Source organism: Neolamprologus brichardi, chromosome 9, assembly GCF_056152115.1.
Source record: "Neolamprologus brichardi isolate AB-2024 chromosome 9, ASM5615211v1, whole genome shotgun sequence".
Lineage (NCBI taxonomy): Eukaryota > Metazoa > Chordata > Actinopteri > Cichliformes > Cichlidae > Neolamprologus > Neolamprologus brichardi.
In genome coordinates, this window is record NC_142112.1 from 26,704,868 (window position 1) to 26,721,947 (window position 17,080).

General features: G+C 40.2%; 1 protein-coding gene across 5 annotated transcripts in view; it reads right to left on the bottom strand.

The window, feature by feature from the left end:
• Positions 1–598: 598 nt before the first annotated feature.
• Positions 599–17,080, bottom strand: part of myom1b (myomesin 1b) — a 29,926-nt gene continuing 13,444 nt past the window's right edge. For 3 of the 5 annotated variants that reach the window (XM_087846215.1, XM_006795020.3, XM_006795021.3), the window contains 23 exons: positions 14,362–14,379; positions 12,618–12,814; positions 12,402–12,528; positions 11,703–11,887; positions 11,492–11,606; positions 11,255–11,411; positions 11,064–11,170; positions 10,921–10,965; positions 10,689–10,825; positions 10,455–10,599; positions 9,052–9,111; positions 8,711–8,778; positions 8,507–8,620; positions 7,660–7,747; positions 7,533–7,571; positions 7,338–7,443; positions 6,985–7,148; positions 6,711–6,747; positions 6,520–6,542; positions 4,271–4,326; positions 3,915–4,130; positions 1,123–1,264; positions 599–1,020 (listed from right to left, as the gene is read on the bottom strand). In XM_087846215.1, coding sequence (XP_087702341.1) covers positions 788–1,020; positions 1,123–1,264; positions 3,915–4,130; positions 4,271–4,326; positions 6,520–6,542; positions 6,711–6,747; positions 6,985–7,148; positions 7,338–7,443; positions 7,533–7,571; positions 7,660–7,747; positions 8,507–8,620; positions 8,711–8,778; positions 9,052–9,111; positions 10,455–10,599; positions 10,689–10,825; positions 10,921–10,965; positions 11,064–11,170; positions 11,255–11,411; positions 11,492–11,606; positions 11,703–11,887; positions 12,402–12,528; positions 12,618–12,814; positions 14,362–14,379 — 2,579 coding nt within the window. In that variant the 3' untranslated portion in view covers positions 599–787. The remainder of the gene's footprint in view (positions 1,021–1,122; positions 1,265–3,914; positions 4,131–4,270; positions 4,327–6,519; positions 6,543–6,710; positions 6,748–6,984; positions 7,149–7,337; positions 7,444–7,532; positions 7,572–7,659; positions 7,748–8,506; positions 8,621–8,710; positions 8,779–9,051; positions 9,112–10,454; positions 10,600–10,688; positions 10,826–10,920; positions 10,966–11,063; positions 11,171–11,254; positions 11,412–11,491; positions 11,607–11,702; positions 11,888–12,401; positions 12,529–12,617; positions 12,815–14,361; positions 14,380–17,080) is intronic. The other 2 variants (XM_087846214.1, XM_006795023.3) reach the window with 1 other exon arrangement.

A 17,080-nucleotide genomic window follows, 5' to 3' on the forward strand; every position in this document is an offset into this window, starting at 1 on the left:
CAATTTTCCATGATTTATGTTCTGGGGTCAGAGGTCACAACAGAGCAAAGATTTGCTCCAGGACACATCAGCAGGATACATGTCAAGCAACAAAAGTTGGACTGAATGTGAAGACTCATTTCAATGGCCCTGTGCCATCAGACTGTTCTATAAATGAATTTTAAGGAGGAACAAATTAAGTCTGGCATCCACTGGCTCGAGAAAAGGAAGTGGCAAGTTCCACTTCCCCATAAAACACCAGGCAGTTTACTTCACTTTTTACACAAGGATTTCCAGAACTGATGTGTCTGTTATGTAAAAGAGCTGCTTTACATTACCTGAAGGAAATTTGAATAAATAAGCCAAGTTAATTCCAACCTCAGTAAAAGTCCAGTTTTTAGAACATACATTTATAGTAGTGTCGTTCTGTTTGCGTTGTCATCATTAATCGACCTCTGCAAATTTTACTCTTGTTCATCTGGATCATTTCTGCTCTGTTTCACAACAAGAATTTCTCATGTTTGCTTTATTTGTCCGTACAAACTAGAGAGGCGGCTCTTTAAGCTGGAAAGCCTGCATCACTCTGTATATTCATAAGAGTACAATATGGAGTACAAAGAAGTATAACAGCTCCTTTATTCAGGCAGATACAGCAAAAAGATACACACAACATACTGAAAAACAGCATGTGGTTATTAAAATACTACCATCCCATTTCATTTAGTGTAAAGTGGAATATTGTTATTATTAATATGTTATGATAAGCCCACAGCAAAGTATATAATGGGTTTATATTCATTCAGTGATTTCAGGTTGTCTCAGCCACTGCTTCAGGCTTCTCTGCACTGTCTGCAGGTTGCTCAGAAGCTTCTGATTGGCCAACAGGCAGCGTTTGGTTGATCAAATCTACTTTTGCCTCTTTAGTTTGATCTGAATCTAAAGCAGGAACTTCAGCGGGGTCCCCCTCATTTTGTGCCTCGCTTTTTTTGCCCTGCTCTCTGTCTTCCACATTTTTCACAGTCGATGCCTTTGAAACAGATTCTGTAAGGAAATATTTATTAGTAAGCATTTCAGCCCGTCATGGGAAAATTGCACCATTCTGTCATTTTGCCAGCGTTTAAACAACAAACGAAAACTCCTCACCCTTTCGCTTCTGCATTTTAGTTCCAGTAAGTGTGGTTTTCATCTTTTCCTTTGGTGTGTTTGAGCCAAACACTACATTTCCCTCTTCATCAGTCCAATATGAAGTCACCCCCAAGTCAGGTGTCCCCTCTGTGACCTCCACCTGAGTTCATCCACAGTGAAGGGAGACATCGCAGTGTGGTAAAGCTCTACAATCATGAACTAATCACCATACAGTCATTCAGAAAGTGAAATCAACTACTTACCGATGAAGCTCAATGAGATCACACCTACCGCTGAAGGCTAAAACAGTATCATCTCATAGAGAAAATGATAAAAACTGTCATAACTAAGCTATTTAGGCTACTAACGTTTTTGCAAAATGTTAAATTTCAGCTTCACCTCAGTTTAATTTACATTAACACAAACGTATTTGTATTATTGCAACTTTCTAAAAGAAGAAAGAAGAGATTGTAATGAGAGATTCGCTGATGTATTGCAAAGAATTGTGACTTTAATTTGAAAAAATATTATTTAATCTTTTCTCTTTAAAATGCTCTCAAGCTGAAACGTTCAATGAGTCCAACTCTGATGCAAGTTGAACTGTGATCTCTTAGGATTTCTTAGTTATACAGTTACCCTTTGTTAAGTTTTTTATGGTTATGTGATATGATATGCACTCACTGGACGCTTCATTAGGTACGCTTGTTCAAATGTTCATCATCAAACTAAAGCTGTAGTTCACATGGGTTCACCAAAATTGACAGAACATTGAAAAAATGTTACCTCCATTTCTGCAGTAACATTTGGCTGGTAGGATCTGAATTTGATGTAAATAACATTAAACCATGCATTAATCCTTGATTGTATAGACAGTTCAGGCTGCTGCTACTGTTTCTGTAATGATGTGGGGGATATTTTTCTGGCACACTTTGATTTAGCACTAAATAAATTAGGCCCACACAGCCGACCCACGTATTGTTGCTGACCATTTCCATCCCTTTAGGACCACAATGTAACATCTTTGATGGTTCCTTGTAGCAGGATAACACGCCATATCACAAAGTTCAAATAGGTTTCTCAAACTGGTTTATTCATCATGACGATGACTTCACTGTAATCAAAGGACCTCTACAGTCACCAGATCTTAATCTAATAAGCGTCGTTGGGATGTGGTGGAACCGGAGATTCCTTCATAAATGTGCAGCTGACAAATCTGCAGCAGCTGTGTACCTAAAAAATTGACTGGTGAGTGCATATTAATGATTGTTAAACATACTTAACCATTTGGCATACAGCTCGTGACTTAATAGTGCCTATGTATATATATGGTAGAAATAGACTTGATTTAAACTTGTATAACTAATAGTTTTGTCACTTCAGGTGAGTATAAACGAGACGTGAAGCAAGAAGGATCTCATTACCAACTTAATAATGAGCTAACTTACTAAAAGTTATGTATTTATACATGCAGCAACTGATGCATAAGAAAAATATCTGGCCCCTAGGCTCTGAAATACACCATTATGTTCTGTTATTACATTACAGACTGAAGAACATAATAGTAAAAATGGCTTTTATCTAATTAGAAATGTTCTGGATATTTGTGCTCTATGACAAAAAGACAATACTTTTTCGTGTCCCTCTTTTGTGCTCATTGTAAAGAGAGTGTCACGTTATCCTGAGGACACAGCAGATGTCCTCAGGATAACAACAAATACAACAAATATCAGGATTACAGTGAAGGGGGTGAGTTGTGTCCATGCTGGTGGTGGATCTTCAGGTTGTCCAACTTCTACAGAAATAGTGATCGGGAGTGAAAACGGTACAACTCGACTGAAACAAGAGAGTTAAACGTAAAAGGTGAAGAATTGAAATCAAAGTGACACGACTCAGAAAGGAAAGACAGAAGGTGGAGGAGGTGGGGAAATACATGCTTTTTTATTAGTCTCATCAAAAAATGGGAAAAGGAAGAGAAACAATAACCACTATTGTTGGTATTAACAGTGACCTCACAGTTTTCACTGCATCAACATCCAGGATAATTACTAATTATGGGCTGGGGAAAATGGTGTGTTATATAAATAATAGTGAGTAGACAGTGAGCTGACTTGTACTGTTTCCTGCAGAAGATAACATTTAGAGTGAATGTGAATAAAGTGGAACACACATAAGTTTAAAATCTCACTGTAGTGCACATTTTTAACTGTTTTGCTACAAATTATATTTACTTCCAAAGCACACCATCGGAATAAACCCCGGCACGTCTGTCTTAAGTAGTTTATTTCTTGCAGGTTGAGCAAGATAGAATTGAAATTTGTGCTGTCTCTGTGAGATTTTTCCCACAATTTAATGACACGGTTTCAGTAAATCTGACAGCTGCACGCAGTCTGAAGTACTTGTCTTGTCAGGTTTGCTGGGAAATCCACATAATTTGTAGCAAATGTAAAAACATTTATGTTTTTACTAGACATTCCACACTAACCGTGACATTTTTTCATAGTGGCAGCCACAAATAAGCTTCAGATTTTCAGTGAGATTTGTAATTATTGGACCAAATGTTCACATACAGTATTAATCATAATCTTAAGCAACTCTTTTCTTTGTACTTTTTTTTTCGTGTTCAGTTTCATCACCTCGGGAGTTTATTTGACTGATTTCTACACAAACCATCAAACACCACCTCTTTTTTTAAAATCGTTTTTTCTTTTTAACTTTTTTCCAGTACGCATGATTTTTACATATTTACGACAAGATTTGGACCGCTTTTATTTTTTCTTGCCGCCCGCCTCTTCAGGGATGAACACACTTACGGTGAAGTCCCCGCTCTCTGTGCCGTACTTGTTCTTCACCAGGATGCTGTACTTGCCCGAGTCTGACGTGTTCACGCCGGTGATGGTGAAACTGGCGAACTTGCCCGACTCGAACTTCAGGATGCAGTGCTCATCAGACGTGATCTCTTTGTCGTTCTTCAGCCAGGTGACCTCTGGCACGGGGTTGCCCGAAATGTTGCAGGTGAGATTGAGAGCCTGAATGGAAAATAAGCCACAACTCAGTTACACTCAGGCCAGTCACTGTAAAGGTTAAGACTCTTAGTTGAAGACAGTGGGCCATGTCAAAGTTTGCTATATGATGTGCAAACCACATGAATTCAGCTAAAACTGTTTACCTTGCCCTCTTGTATGGTGACCACATCAGGGAGGCCTCCTGCTACTCGAGCACGATCTGAAAAGTAACCATATTAACTAATGAAAAATGATTTTCAAAAACAAAGCATGTTGCACACAGTGCACGCAAACTGTGTTTTTATCTAACATGAAAGACTTTATGTGGCTCAGAACAGTCTTCGGGTTAGTATTCATGTTCAGGGCTGTTGCTTGTTGTTTTTAACATATTCCAATTTTATTGCAATGGACTTAAATTTGCAATAAATATGGTAAACTGGCTTTTTAAATTATAATCTCTGATTTTTATTTTTTTTTTAAGTTTTTCTTAATGTTTTTAGAATAAACTATAGTACTAACTGGAGTTAATTTAAACTTCACAGAATAGAGCTCACTTTGACCCACTGAGGTTTATAGTCATGGTAAAAAGATAGTAGCTACACCCTCTCACCCACTCTCAGGTTTTATGTATCAGGACATAATAAAAACAGTCTGGTTCTTAGCAGGTCTTAAAATCCAACCTCAGATGAACACATGGTATATTCTACAGTGAGACTGTCAGGGACCCTGGATCTGAGCGATCCAGGGTCCCTGAGCATTTATGGACTTGTATTACATTATATGTGTTTTTGGTGTTGCTGTCCTTCGTTCTCCCTGCTTGCAGGTATGTGTTTGTGTGTGTGTGCGTGCCTGGGAGCACCTGTTTACAGGCGCCTTCAGGCCTGGTAGGTGTGGCCCTGCCACACCTGAAAACAATCACACAGCTGATGAAGCCCCGTCGGAGGAGCTACTTAAGAGTGTGGTGGAGCTCTCTCCGACGCTGGATCATTGCGTGACTTCACGTTAGTCTCTCGTCCAGTCAGTAAGGTTAGTCTGCCTGTTATTTCCCCAGGAGAAGCGTGGAGACGAGAGGGCAGTGAGCACGGGGTGCTCAGACACTGAGAAGCGGAGACAGGAACACTGGCACTGGGAAGAGGACATGTCACGGGAGTCGGTAACGCACTGAGTATTTATTGTTGTGTTTTCCATTTTCGCTGTAAATAAACGCACTGTTTGCATTCAAAGCTCTGTGCCTGGGTCCTCCTTTCTCACATCCCCACAGTTGGCCAGCGGCAACTGTGACAGAGACAGGTTATTCCCAAGCAGAAAACATTCAAGATTATTGCCAAATTCATTGTAAGGTCAGACCGTGCAATGCTCAGAGATATTCCAGAAAACTCAAGAGCTGCATCTCAGACTCTATAGGCTAAGACTATGGGTTGTTTTGAAGAGTTGCCAAGAGGAACATGGCACCACAGCTGAGCAAGTTTGATCTGAACAAATCACAAGACTTCCTTGGATAGACAAGACCGAAGTAGAATTGTTTGGTCATAATGCAAAGAGCCACATTTAGCAATAATCAAACACCTCATACCGACTGTCGGCACAGTGGTGGAGGGGTGATGATTTGAGTTTGCTTTCCACCCACAGGAACCAGGCATCTTGCAGTCAGTGAGTCCACCACTAACTCTTTGTATACCGAAGTATTCTAGAGTCAAATGTGAGGTCATCTGTCTGACAGCTAAAGTTTGGCTGAAATTGAATCGTGCAACACTACAATGATCCCAAGCACAGCAGCAAATCTACAACAGATCAGCTGAATAAGAAAAAAAATCAGTGTGCTGCAGTGGTCCAGTCCAAGTCCAACCTTAAGAGAGTTGTGCATATACTAGTATATAACCACAGCGATGTGATGCACTGATAAAGTCATAGACAAAAGAATTACTTTAATGGCATTAAGTAATATGTCATGTGTTGTTGTTCATCTAAAGTTGCATTTAACTCATTTTTAGACTTTTCTAAGGATTAGATGAGTTTTTAAAATTGACAGAGGGTGTTTCTTTGTATCATGTCAGCACGTGACTTATCCTTTGTTACTTCTATAACTCAGTTTAAGTAGTTGACACAACTCAAATACACAAATGACTCTAACTAGGAATGTAAAAATTGTTTGCTTTCTACAACATGTTATACTTTAAGTCAACGGAAGTGGAGGAAGAAAATAAATTGAGGAACTGAAATCATATTAATAGTCAAGTTACTGAGCCCTGGTTGTACTTTTAGTCACAGTAAAGTTATAGCTACACAATTTGAAACTCATTTAAAAGCAATATATTTGCAACCCGTCTTCATGAAGATTCAGCATCTTCATTATCAGATCTGAAAAGACAAAATATTAAAGAAGTGGAGCTATTGTAAACAGAGTACTACTTACTTCTCTCTGCAATAGCAGCAGCTCTGAGGAGAGAATGACAAATTAGGTCAAAGTTGAGAATGACAAGTGACAATTAAGACTTCTACTTCAACTTTTCTTTACATCATTTTTCCTTATATGAGAAAAGCTTTGCTGGGACTGTGGCTACACACAGAAAATAAATGTTAGTTATAGGCTGGTTAATGACTTACTTGAGTCTCTGGAATTCTGCAAAAGCATCATCAAATGCTGTAAAACAAAAGTTGTAAGAATCAGTTTTACAGGCCAAGACACATCTTTGTGTCGCACAGCATACAATAACTGCAAAACATCACGTTAAAGAAATCTAACTGATAACTGAGGTGATAATTCCTACAAAAGAAAAGCAAACTTTTCACATCATGTAAACATGTTGGAAGCTGGCAAGATGAAAAAAGTTTAAGATGTGAAATCAGCCCAGTTATAAAGTCACTTAGACACTCCCACCTTGACCAGAGAGGTCAACGGTCCTCCTGAGGCCACCTTTTCCATCGTAGAACTCGATGGCATATTTGCCCATGTCTTTCTCTGTGGGCTCTGTGATCTGAAGCCACAGCTGCTCCCCGACCACGCCGCTCTTTATGCGGTCAGAAAAGGCAATTGCTGAATCCCTGTCAGAGAGATAATATGAAAAACGTATATTTTAAAGGCCACTTTGTGACACAAAAGCACAGAAGCGTCTGATAAGATGAACACTTGGTTTAATCCTGACAACTCACAACTGAAAATTAAATATACATCAGGTATAGATTTGATTAAAAGTTGCTTGTTTTGTTCATGTCAACCAACCAAGAACCTACTTGTAGTGCCATGTGACTTGGAGCAAGTCGTTATAGTAGCTGACAAAGGTGTAGAGTCTAATGCCCTCATCTGTGCTTGTGATCTTCAGTGGAGTGGAGGAATTGGCTGCAAAGATAAACATCCTTATTTAATGTGTGTTGGGTTAAATATGTACTACATATGACATCATCTGTGGACTAAATATTTCTTCTTACCGATAACACTGAAAACTTCATTCATCAAGTCTTTGAAACCTTAAAAAAAGACACATTTCATCACCCTAAGTGGTTCGTTTGCTGCATTTGTTTCTGATTTCATTGTTGTACGGCCGTACAAAGTTACCTTGGTCTGTCAGATTCAGTGTGGAGGTGTCCTGTCCTCTGTCATCCTTCAGAATCACCTCATACACACCAGCGTCCTTCTTGGAAATCTGACAGCAAAAATGCAACAGCAAATTAACTCAGGAAGGTTTTGCAAAAGGAAATTAAGCGTATTCGTCTGAAAAAGGCAAGCGCTTCTCTTCAGCTAGGGGCGCTGCAGTGCACACGTATATGACGCAAAAGCAAAAATAAGAGGCGAACATCAGCTACGAAAAAAAAGAAAAGCATTCTCAGGCAAAAACGGGAAAACCAGAGGTGGCCGTTGGCCCACGGTCACAACAGATAAGTGATCCCAACTTTAAGTCTTCTCCAGATCGGGCTGTCGACAATGTCTGCTGTGTCTGCGGGGAGGTCGCGCTGCAATGGGACACATGTGACATCATGTTTATATGCTGAATTACCTGTGAGGAAAGCATGTCATAATTGGACAGACGTTTACAGACAAGACGACACGATGGGATGTGAGGGGTTCGTGAGTTATACAGTAGATAAGGGACAGAGATGGGTTAGATGAAAAGAGAAGACAGAGATTGTGACAGAGCAGTTCAAATGTCTGGCTTGTTTCCTGTTTTATTTTGAAAATATTTATTTTCTCTTGACTTTTTTTCACCTGTGCCCAGTCAGCCCTCCATGTATATAGTACATATTCCTGTCTCTGTTGGAAGGTAAGGACAGAAAGATCCACACAGAGGGAAACAGAGCAGCACATTTACAGCCATATATGCAAATGAATTCAAAGGTGGTTATACAGTACAGAAATATACACACATATATACGGATATTCACATTTCACTTTCTCACACTCTCACCTGAGCAATTTCCAGTTTCAGCACTCCCTCTGCAAAGCCGAGGTGCTCGTCCACTTTGATCTGTTGTCTGTCTTTTTGCCACAGTGCAGAGGTCTCCTTCTTCATGTTGCCCACCTGAAATCCAGCACAGCAGGATGATGTTTTCAGAGCTCAGTTACATTAAAAAAAAAATGTACAAGTAAAATCTCTAAAACACAGGCTCACCTTGCATTTGAGTACAACGCAGCATTCTGGTGTCACTTCCCAACTCAAGTACTCGATAAAGTGAGGGCCTGGAACAAACATCGCAGGTAAAATGATGACAATCGGGCAAATAATTCAAACTCAATTTTGTGAAAATTTTCATAGAGCTGTTAATCTGATTAATAAATCTTCATCACTTTTAAGCAAAAATTCCAAATTTGCTGGTTTCAGCATCTTCTGTGTGAGTTACTGTCAGCTTTTATATGTTTTGTTCTGTTTTAAATGTTGAAGAAAAAGATTCAGCCTCTGAGAATAACACAGATCCATCAGTCATAAAAATGCTCTTGTGCTCAGGCGTTTACCTTGTTTTCGGAAATACTCCTTTCTCTGGAACTCTGATTCCTTCTGCAGCTGCTTGAACACTGAAAAATACACGAATGACAGTTTTCATAAATTGTGGTTTAAAACAACACAGATACCATTAAGTGCAATTAAATGAAATTAGAATTTAGCTGGAGCTATTACAACATGATTTCTAAAATGTTTCAGTGCCCTCTAGTGTTCATATGTTGCAGATGTTGAGTTCTCACCAGACACTTTATGAGCTAAACCTGTTAAACTGCTCTATCAAAATATCAAATAATTGCAGCAACTCAATGGATTTAGGCATGCAGACATGGTTAAGAAAAACTCTTGTTCAAATCAAGCATCAGAATGGGAAATGATTTAAGTGACTTTGAATGTGGGGCTCAGTATTTTCAGAAGCTGGTGGGATTTTACCCAAACAACCATCTCTAGGATTTACAGAGAAACTGTCCAGTCAGCAGCATTTCTGTGAGATAATGCCACTTTGATTTCAGAGGTCGGAGGAGAAAAGCCACCCTGTAGCTCAGGAAGTAGAGCAGGTCATCTGCTAATCAGAAGATTGTGTGTTTGATCCCTGGCTCGTCTTCTGAACCTTGAGTTGCTCTCCGATGCATTTATTGGAGTGTGAATGTTAATTAGAAAACACTAGAAAAAAGTGCTTGCCTCAATGGACGAATAAGTATGTTATATAAATGTTTTTATATAGCACTTTTAATCCTCAACTATAATAGAAAAACACTATATAAGTCCTTTTACCAATAACTATTTGTTATGACCAAGGTACGCAAAAGAGCATCTCAGAACACACAACGCGTCCAGTCTTGAAGCAGATGGGCTACAGTAGAAGATGTGCCACTCCTCTCTGCTAAGAACAAGAAGCTAAGGCTACAGTTTGCACGGCCTCACCAAATCTGGACAACAGAAGATTGGAAAAACACTGTTGGTTTGTTATGTATCAATTTCTGGTGCAACATTCTGATGGTAGGGTCAGAATTTGGCAAGTGCTTCCTACTAAAAGCCACTTTAACCATATTTAAGTGATCATGCCAATGAGAAACATGAAGAGGACTAATTGGGATTCAATATCTGGCCAGTCGCAGACAGACTGGAAGGAGCAGGTATCAAACCATCCACCACCTGAGCCATAATGGCCTCTGGTACAGTCTGCTTTACTGCTGAAGGTAAAATCATTTTGGTTGTTTCACATGAGAGATATTATTTAATTTAATTTGTGGCATTGCCACTTTCTATCAAACCTAATCAAAATATACCCAGCGTGGCAGAGTATTAAATTATTTTAAATGGATAACGTTCTGAGCTTTTTATCCTTGACTGTACACATTCATTCACAATTAAAAGTCATGTTTTCTTTTTTCTTTTTTTTTTAAAATAAACATACCATCCCCTATCAGTACCAAGCTGGACTGGTTGGTAGCTTTTCCATCCTGCAGCTGGAAGGTGTACGTGCCCTCATCCGCCGGGGTCAGAGACTCCAAGGTCATCTCAATCACACCGGTGTTCTTGTCAAAGTTCATCTTATATTTCTACCACCCCAAATAAAGCAGCAAATATTTTACTTTAAAACACAGGTAGAGCACACAAGTAAAATATCTGAACGCAGATTCTCACTGACCTCCCCCTGAGAGACAACATTATTATTGAAAACATAATCGACTTTGCCGTTATTGGACATCTTCTCCGCCTGCAGCCAAAAGCGAACGCGGCCCTTTTCCAGCAGCTCCACAGCTAGATCTGACTTCAGAGGAATAACTGGTGTAAAGAAAGTGATGAAGAAATGGTTAGAAAATCAGTCCAGTTCATGACAAACCACTAAATAAAGCAGAAATACCATGTGAAGCACTCACTGGGGAATTTGTGGTCATGACTGACCTCCAGCAGCCTCTTTAACTCTGAAAAGAAAACAAGAAGAGATTCAGGATTCAAGATGAGAAAAGCAACACATCATGTAATATGAAAAATCTTCTTTTCTCTCAATTTTCAAACCCACCTTCCTCAGAGAGAGTGTAGCTGGATGACGCACCGTCAGTGTGAGTGACAAGACATGAGTAAACTCCAATGTCCTCCTCCCCGGGACGATTGAAAACAACTTTAGACCTGCAGAGGAAACACAGCATTCGTGACATGAGAAGTGAGAGGGACGCTCAAATAGTCTTAATGTTAAAAATGTTGCCATCTCACTTGGTTCCCTTGGTCTCTGTGGTCAGGCGGGAGGTGTCTGTGATGTCCTCGTAGTTTTTGGACCACACAAATTTGGAGTCGGGGGTCATGTTGCCACATTCAAAGTTCAGGGAGATGACGCCGTCGTCGTCGACATCTACGACTATCTCTTTCGTGCCTAAAAACACAAGAAGGTAAAAATCTCATCTGCTCAAATTTTGTAGTATCACCTTCACTTGTTCCATCATTTCATCCCACCTGGTTTGGTCAGAGCGGGAACCGGCTCTGTCACGTCCGAGACTTTTCCTACTCCAGCTTTATTCTGAGCACGCACACGGAACACATACTTCTCTCCCTCCTTAAGATCCTTAATCTGCAAAAAAAAAGAAAGAAAGAAATGTTGAAATATATTTGTGATATCCTGCTAAAACTTGGGAATCTCTCAGATAAATGCACTCCTGATTAGCACCTTTGTATATGTTTTTTCTAAGGCTTTGGTGTTGACTCCTCTCCACGCCTCTTCTGGTGCATCTGCTTCCTTGATGTCAACATAGAACCCGTTGACAGGATCGCGGCCCTGGTACACAGGTGGTTTCCATAGCAATACCAGAGAGTCGTTCCGCGCCTCTCTAATCTGCAGATCATGTGGAGGTCCTGCAGCCCAGAAAGATGACTGAGGCTAAATAACAAATCCTTTTTACTCAGTCACTTTCAAGGTTCTGTAAATCCCTAAAGTGATACTGTTGTCAGAAACCGTGTCTATAACATGTAAATATTCAGTTCACAATTCCAATAGAATAGAATAGAATAGCACTTTATTGTAATTATACATGTACAACAAAAATGTGGGTACAGCAGGAATAAATGGCAAACAGGAGAAATATGTACAATTAAGACATTTTCATGGATGATGAACATTTGTTTTGGTATTTTTCTTATATTTATAACATAAAGTGACTTTCTTCAATATTAAAAGTTACCAAATTATCTAATAATTCGTTTTTTTGTGTCATTTACCATATTTCTCTGATATAGTTGTATTTATGTGCAACATAGGTAGAAAAATAAAGCAGTGTGCATTGGAAGGTTTTTTTGTTTGTTTGTTGTTGTTCATCAAATGGTTCATTAAAATATTCTCTCAGTTGGTAAAACATGTGGCCCAACCAACCTGGGACAGCAATGGTCCATTCTTCACACAGGAAGGTATTACTGGGCAACGACGGGATGCCGACACCAGCCATGTTGGCTGCTCGCACCTGAAACTGGTACTTCTTATTCTCCTTCAGATCAGACACCTGGAAACAAAGACACAAAGACACTCGCCCCTTGCACATTCAGCAGATATAACTTCAGGCTCGGATCGTGTTTTTTCATATCAACCCACCCTGTAGGCCCTCTCGCTGACAGCCTTGATGTTGGCCTCGTGCCACTTTCCCGGCACGCCATCAATGACCTCACGGTAATCCACAAAGTAACCGGTGATGTCAGCGCCTCCGATGAAAGTTGGCTGCTTCCAGGCCAGCACCATGGAGTCGCGCACGCACTCCAGGACGGTGATGCCATAGGGTGGAGTGGGAGAGGCTGAGACGCAAATCGCAAATTAATATGGCAAAACCTCGGCGTGAAAACTGACGTAATGGGAAACTGAGGCGCCACAAAAGATTTGATACTTTTTAATTCCCACACCTCTTTTTTTACTGTGAAGAGCTTCAGTGTCCCATTATTGGAAACAGTTTACAGCAGGAACTGACCAGCAGTTACTCTCCTTACAATGTTAAAGATTACTGGATAGTGGGTTTAGAGACAGTTGTAGGTTAATACCTGCTGTAACAACATCTCGTCCAAACCAACACATTTGTAACCTTAATGCTCAGTGACATTGAGATTTTGGGAGTTAATTGTTATGTCTGCACTCTAACTATGAAGTCAGCAGCCGTAAGATTATTAAATTGTTTTTCTCTAGTTCCAGATTCAAAAGACAAATAAAGATTAGTATAATTTAGAAACCACTGTTTTATACATTGAGTGAGAAAGTGTGCAGTTACATGTTGCTTGTTACACTGTATTCCTGGTAACAAAGGGCACAGCGATTTCAGAGACCAGGTTAAAGGAATGACTGGGAGCCAAAGGTCTCCACAAAAGCAGGATCAAGTAACACTGTGATAATAAAGCAGCCTGTCGAGTACAAATAGTCACATGAACTTTATACCCTCTCCTGATTAGGAGTGAGAAGGTGGTCAAAGCATCTGGGAGGTGGGTGTCTGATTAAGTCCAGAGTGCACTCCCAAAAAGGTCTCAGGTCACAAGTGTTCTCTTGGTTGGATGACCCACTTTTCAAGTACAGGGTGTGATTAAGGGGCTCCTGCCATGAATTGCTTTGGTGTCTTTGTGTGTTAAAGTGCTCTGGGTAATCAGAGGAGTGGCAGGTCCTGAGGTGATTGACACTACACATATAAGTTAGGGTTTTGGTGGCGGCCAGAAAGCATGAGTTAAACCCAGGTTTGGTGGTGAATTGCATTGACTTACCTTCAAAAAGAGCCAAGTTACTATTTGTACCTACAAAACTGATGTGAAGTCAAGGCAGAATATATTTTTATGGCTCTTAAGTGGGTAAAAACTGTACTTTTCTTTGTGGTTTTATTTGGATTTGACAAAAGGTTTTCCTCGGTGCTCACCTGCTGACTCTCTCTGGGGCTTCGCTTTCTCCCGATTACCATCTACTGAGAACTTACATGCCTGCGAGGCATCAGGCTCATCAGCTGTCTCCACAGCCTGATCCTGAGCCTCAGCAGTTACTGGGTCACAGTGTGCAGCTGTGATTGTGTCAATGTGTGATTCAGAAATTGGGCCTGACACAGGCTCTGAGTGCATGTCTTTTGCCAGCTCAGGGGCCCGGGACCCATCGCCTCTCTTGCCCCACTTGTTTTTAGTCTCCCTGGGTTCAGGGTCTGTGAGGTCTGAGCTAGCAGCCCTGGCCCCTTCCCTGGCTTCACTGTCAGCTTGAGCTTTATTACGCTTTTGCATAGTGTTGGGAGGGAACTGGACAGTGTCATGCGTTCCCGTCCAGCGTGGCCTGTGCTCAATTAGTTGTCCCACGTTACCCCCCGGCCCCATCTTCGGCAACACACCGTGTAGGATGCCGCCCCCTACGGGTGTTAGCAGAGAAAAGCAGAAGAAGCTTTTTTAAAAACAGGCACAAATCCATCCACAGCTCATTTCTCAATCACACCACATTAAGAGAACAAAATAAGAAGAAACAAGCACAAAACATTAAAAATCAATATTTGCTGAACTGGCAGTCAAATACAGAACAATGTCTTCATCTGACTGGGAGTGGAAATGAAGACAAGATGACCAGCAGGTGACATCCATGTTAGCAGGCTTCAATTGGGATTATGAGAGCACGCAGGCACGTAACACAGAACAGCCGGCCAATAACGTGGGTGTGCGGCTTTGCTCTGGCCCTTAATGAAAAAACTCATGACTTTAGAAACAATGCCAACAGATTCCATCATCTCTTAGATTACAGCTCCAAAAGTGACGTAAGTTGTATATCGAGACCAAATGTAACAGCACACCATGATCTAATTCACAGGTGGTAGTGCTGTGTTTTAATTACTCTGAGTTTTCCTTCAGTTGCAAGTGAACTCAAAGGTTATTTCAGTGTTTTGGTGGCACATTGTAAAATTCCAGTACCAAAAAATGTAAATTAAAAGCAGAATGCAATGATTTACAAATCCCATAAATTTGTATTTTATACACAGTAGATCATAGAAAACATGTTCTACTGTGTGTCTTTATCCCGTCTTCCTTCTCTCACCCCAACCGGTCGTAGCAGACGGCCCCGCCCCTCCCTGAGCCTGGTTCTGCCGGAGGTTTCTTCCTGTTAAAAGGAAGTTTTTCCTTCCCATTGTCGCAAAGTACTTGCTCATAGGGGATCATATGATTGTTGGGTTTTTCTCTGTATGCATCATTGCAGGGTCTACCGCCTTGAGGCGACTGTTGTTGTGATTTGGCGCTATAAAAATAAAACTGAATTGGATTGAACTGAATTGAATGTCAAGTGTTTAAACTGAGAAAAAGCACCTTTTTAAGAAGAAATAAGGTCAATTTGAATTTGATTGTTGCAACACATCTCAAAAAATTGGAACAGGGCCATGCTGTCCCATTGATGTCTGATAAAGAACACTAGCTGATCAACAGTCCTGGGGCTTCTTTGCTGTATTTTTCATTTCATGATGTGTTGAAAATGTTTTGACTTGGTGAAAGGTCTGAACTGCAGCAGCACCTCGACCCTTCTCCTATGAAGCCATGCTGTTGTTCAGTAGATGCAGTGTGGGGTTTAGCATTGTCTTGCTGAAATACATGAGGGCTTCCCTGAAAAAGAATCTTGTTGGGAATACATGTTGCTCTACAACCTGTATATACCTTTCAACATCTATAGTGTCTTCCCAGATGGGCAAGCCGCTAATTCCATAGGCACTAATGGACCTCCATACCTTCACAGATGCAGGCTTTTGAACTGAGCACTGATAACAAGCTCGCTCTGCTTAGTGACCTGTATAACAGACGGTGATTTCAGTGAGGCCAACCCGCGACAGAATTATGTCTGTTTTTAATGCAGTGCCACTTGAGGGCCTGAAGATCGCACACATCCAGATTTCGCCACACATCTTTTGACTTCAAGTTGTACACCGATTTATCTTACAGATCTGACTGACTGAACCATCTCTATTTTTGAGAACCTCTAACTCTTTAAGATGATCTTTTTATACAGTCATACTACTTACCTGTTACCATCAAACTCAAAATGAACTAATATTTTTCATGAAATTAAATGTCTCACTTTAAACACTCATTTTTTATGTTCTATTGTGAATAAAATATGGTTTTATCAGATTTTAAAATCATTGCACCCTGTTTTTAATGGAAGTTTTACACAGCATTCCAGCTTTTTGGGAACTCGGGCTGTATAAATTTATAGGTTTGTCATATAAAAAACTGCTGATTGTTGTGCTGAAACAATCTATTTGCATTTGCTGCATCGGTCTGTGTGGTTTCAGTAACAGTTGTAAAATATCCCCCAAAAAGAATTTCCTTTGGAATCTCATCTTAGTTTTTTTGTTCTAAGAAAGTAAAACTATTCTGATTGGGAAAATGCCCAAATCTGATGTTTGTGCAAAAGTTCATGGTTTCCTTCAAAAACCAGCATAATCCTCCTCTTATGGGCACAATTTCATTAAGCAGCAAAGTCTCAGGCACTGTAAGGCATTTATTTGTTAAACTAAAGACTCTGTCTCCTTGCACATATGAGCATCACTACTCTTTCTGTTCTGGTTAGAGTGACTTTGTGCTGTTTTTTTGGCCATTTTAAGACTATAATCCAGTAACTCATCTAGCAAATTTATTGGTTTTTTAATCCGCACAACAATTTTCAGCTGTGTTAATATAATTGGAATCAGGTTTTTCCAATGATGAATCAGCCTTGAAGACTGTGTTGAAGTAACACATTATCCCAGCAGAAAAGGATGTGTCATCAACAACACATCTTTCTTCTTAAAATATATGAGCACTGGCATTCTTGCTAAGAGTGTTTCACAAGGGATAACGGAGCATGCTGCTCAGCGCAAAGCCAGCCAGTGAATGAGTGACATCCAAAGGCTGAAAGCTGTGTTAGTTTTAATGCAGAGAGATGTTACTGTTAGGGAACACGTGCAGGAATTTAGAAACAGCATCATTATTAAAACAGTAACACTGTTTCTGTTGCTGGCATGCAAAGTACGTGTTAGGGCTAGGTAACAAATCGTGCAGTTTATTGACTTTGAGTTGAATGAAATAATGTAAAAA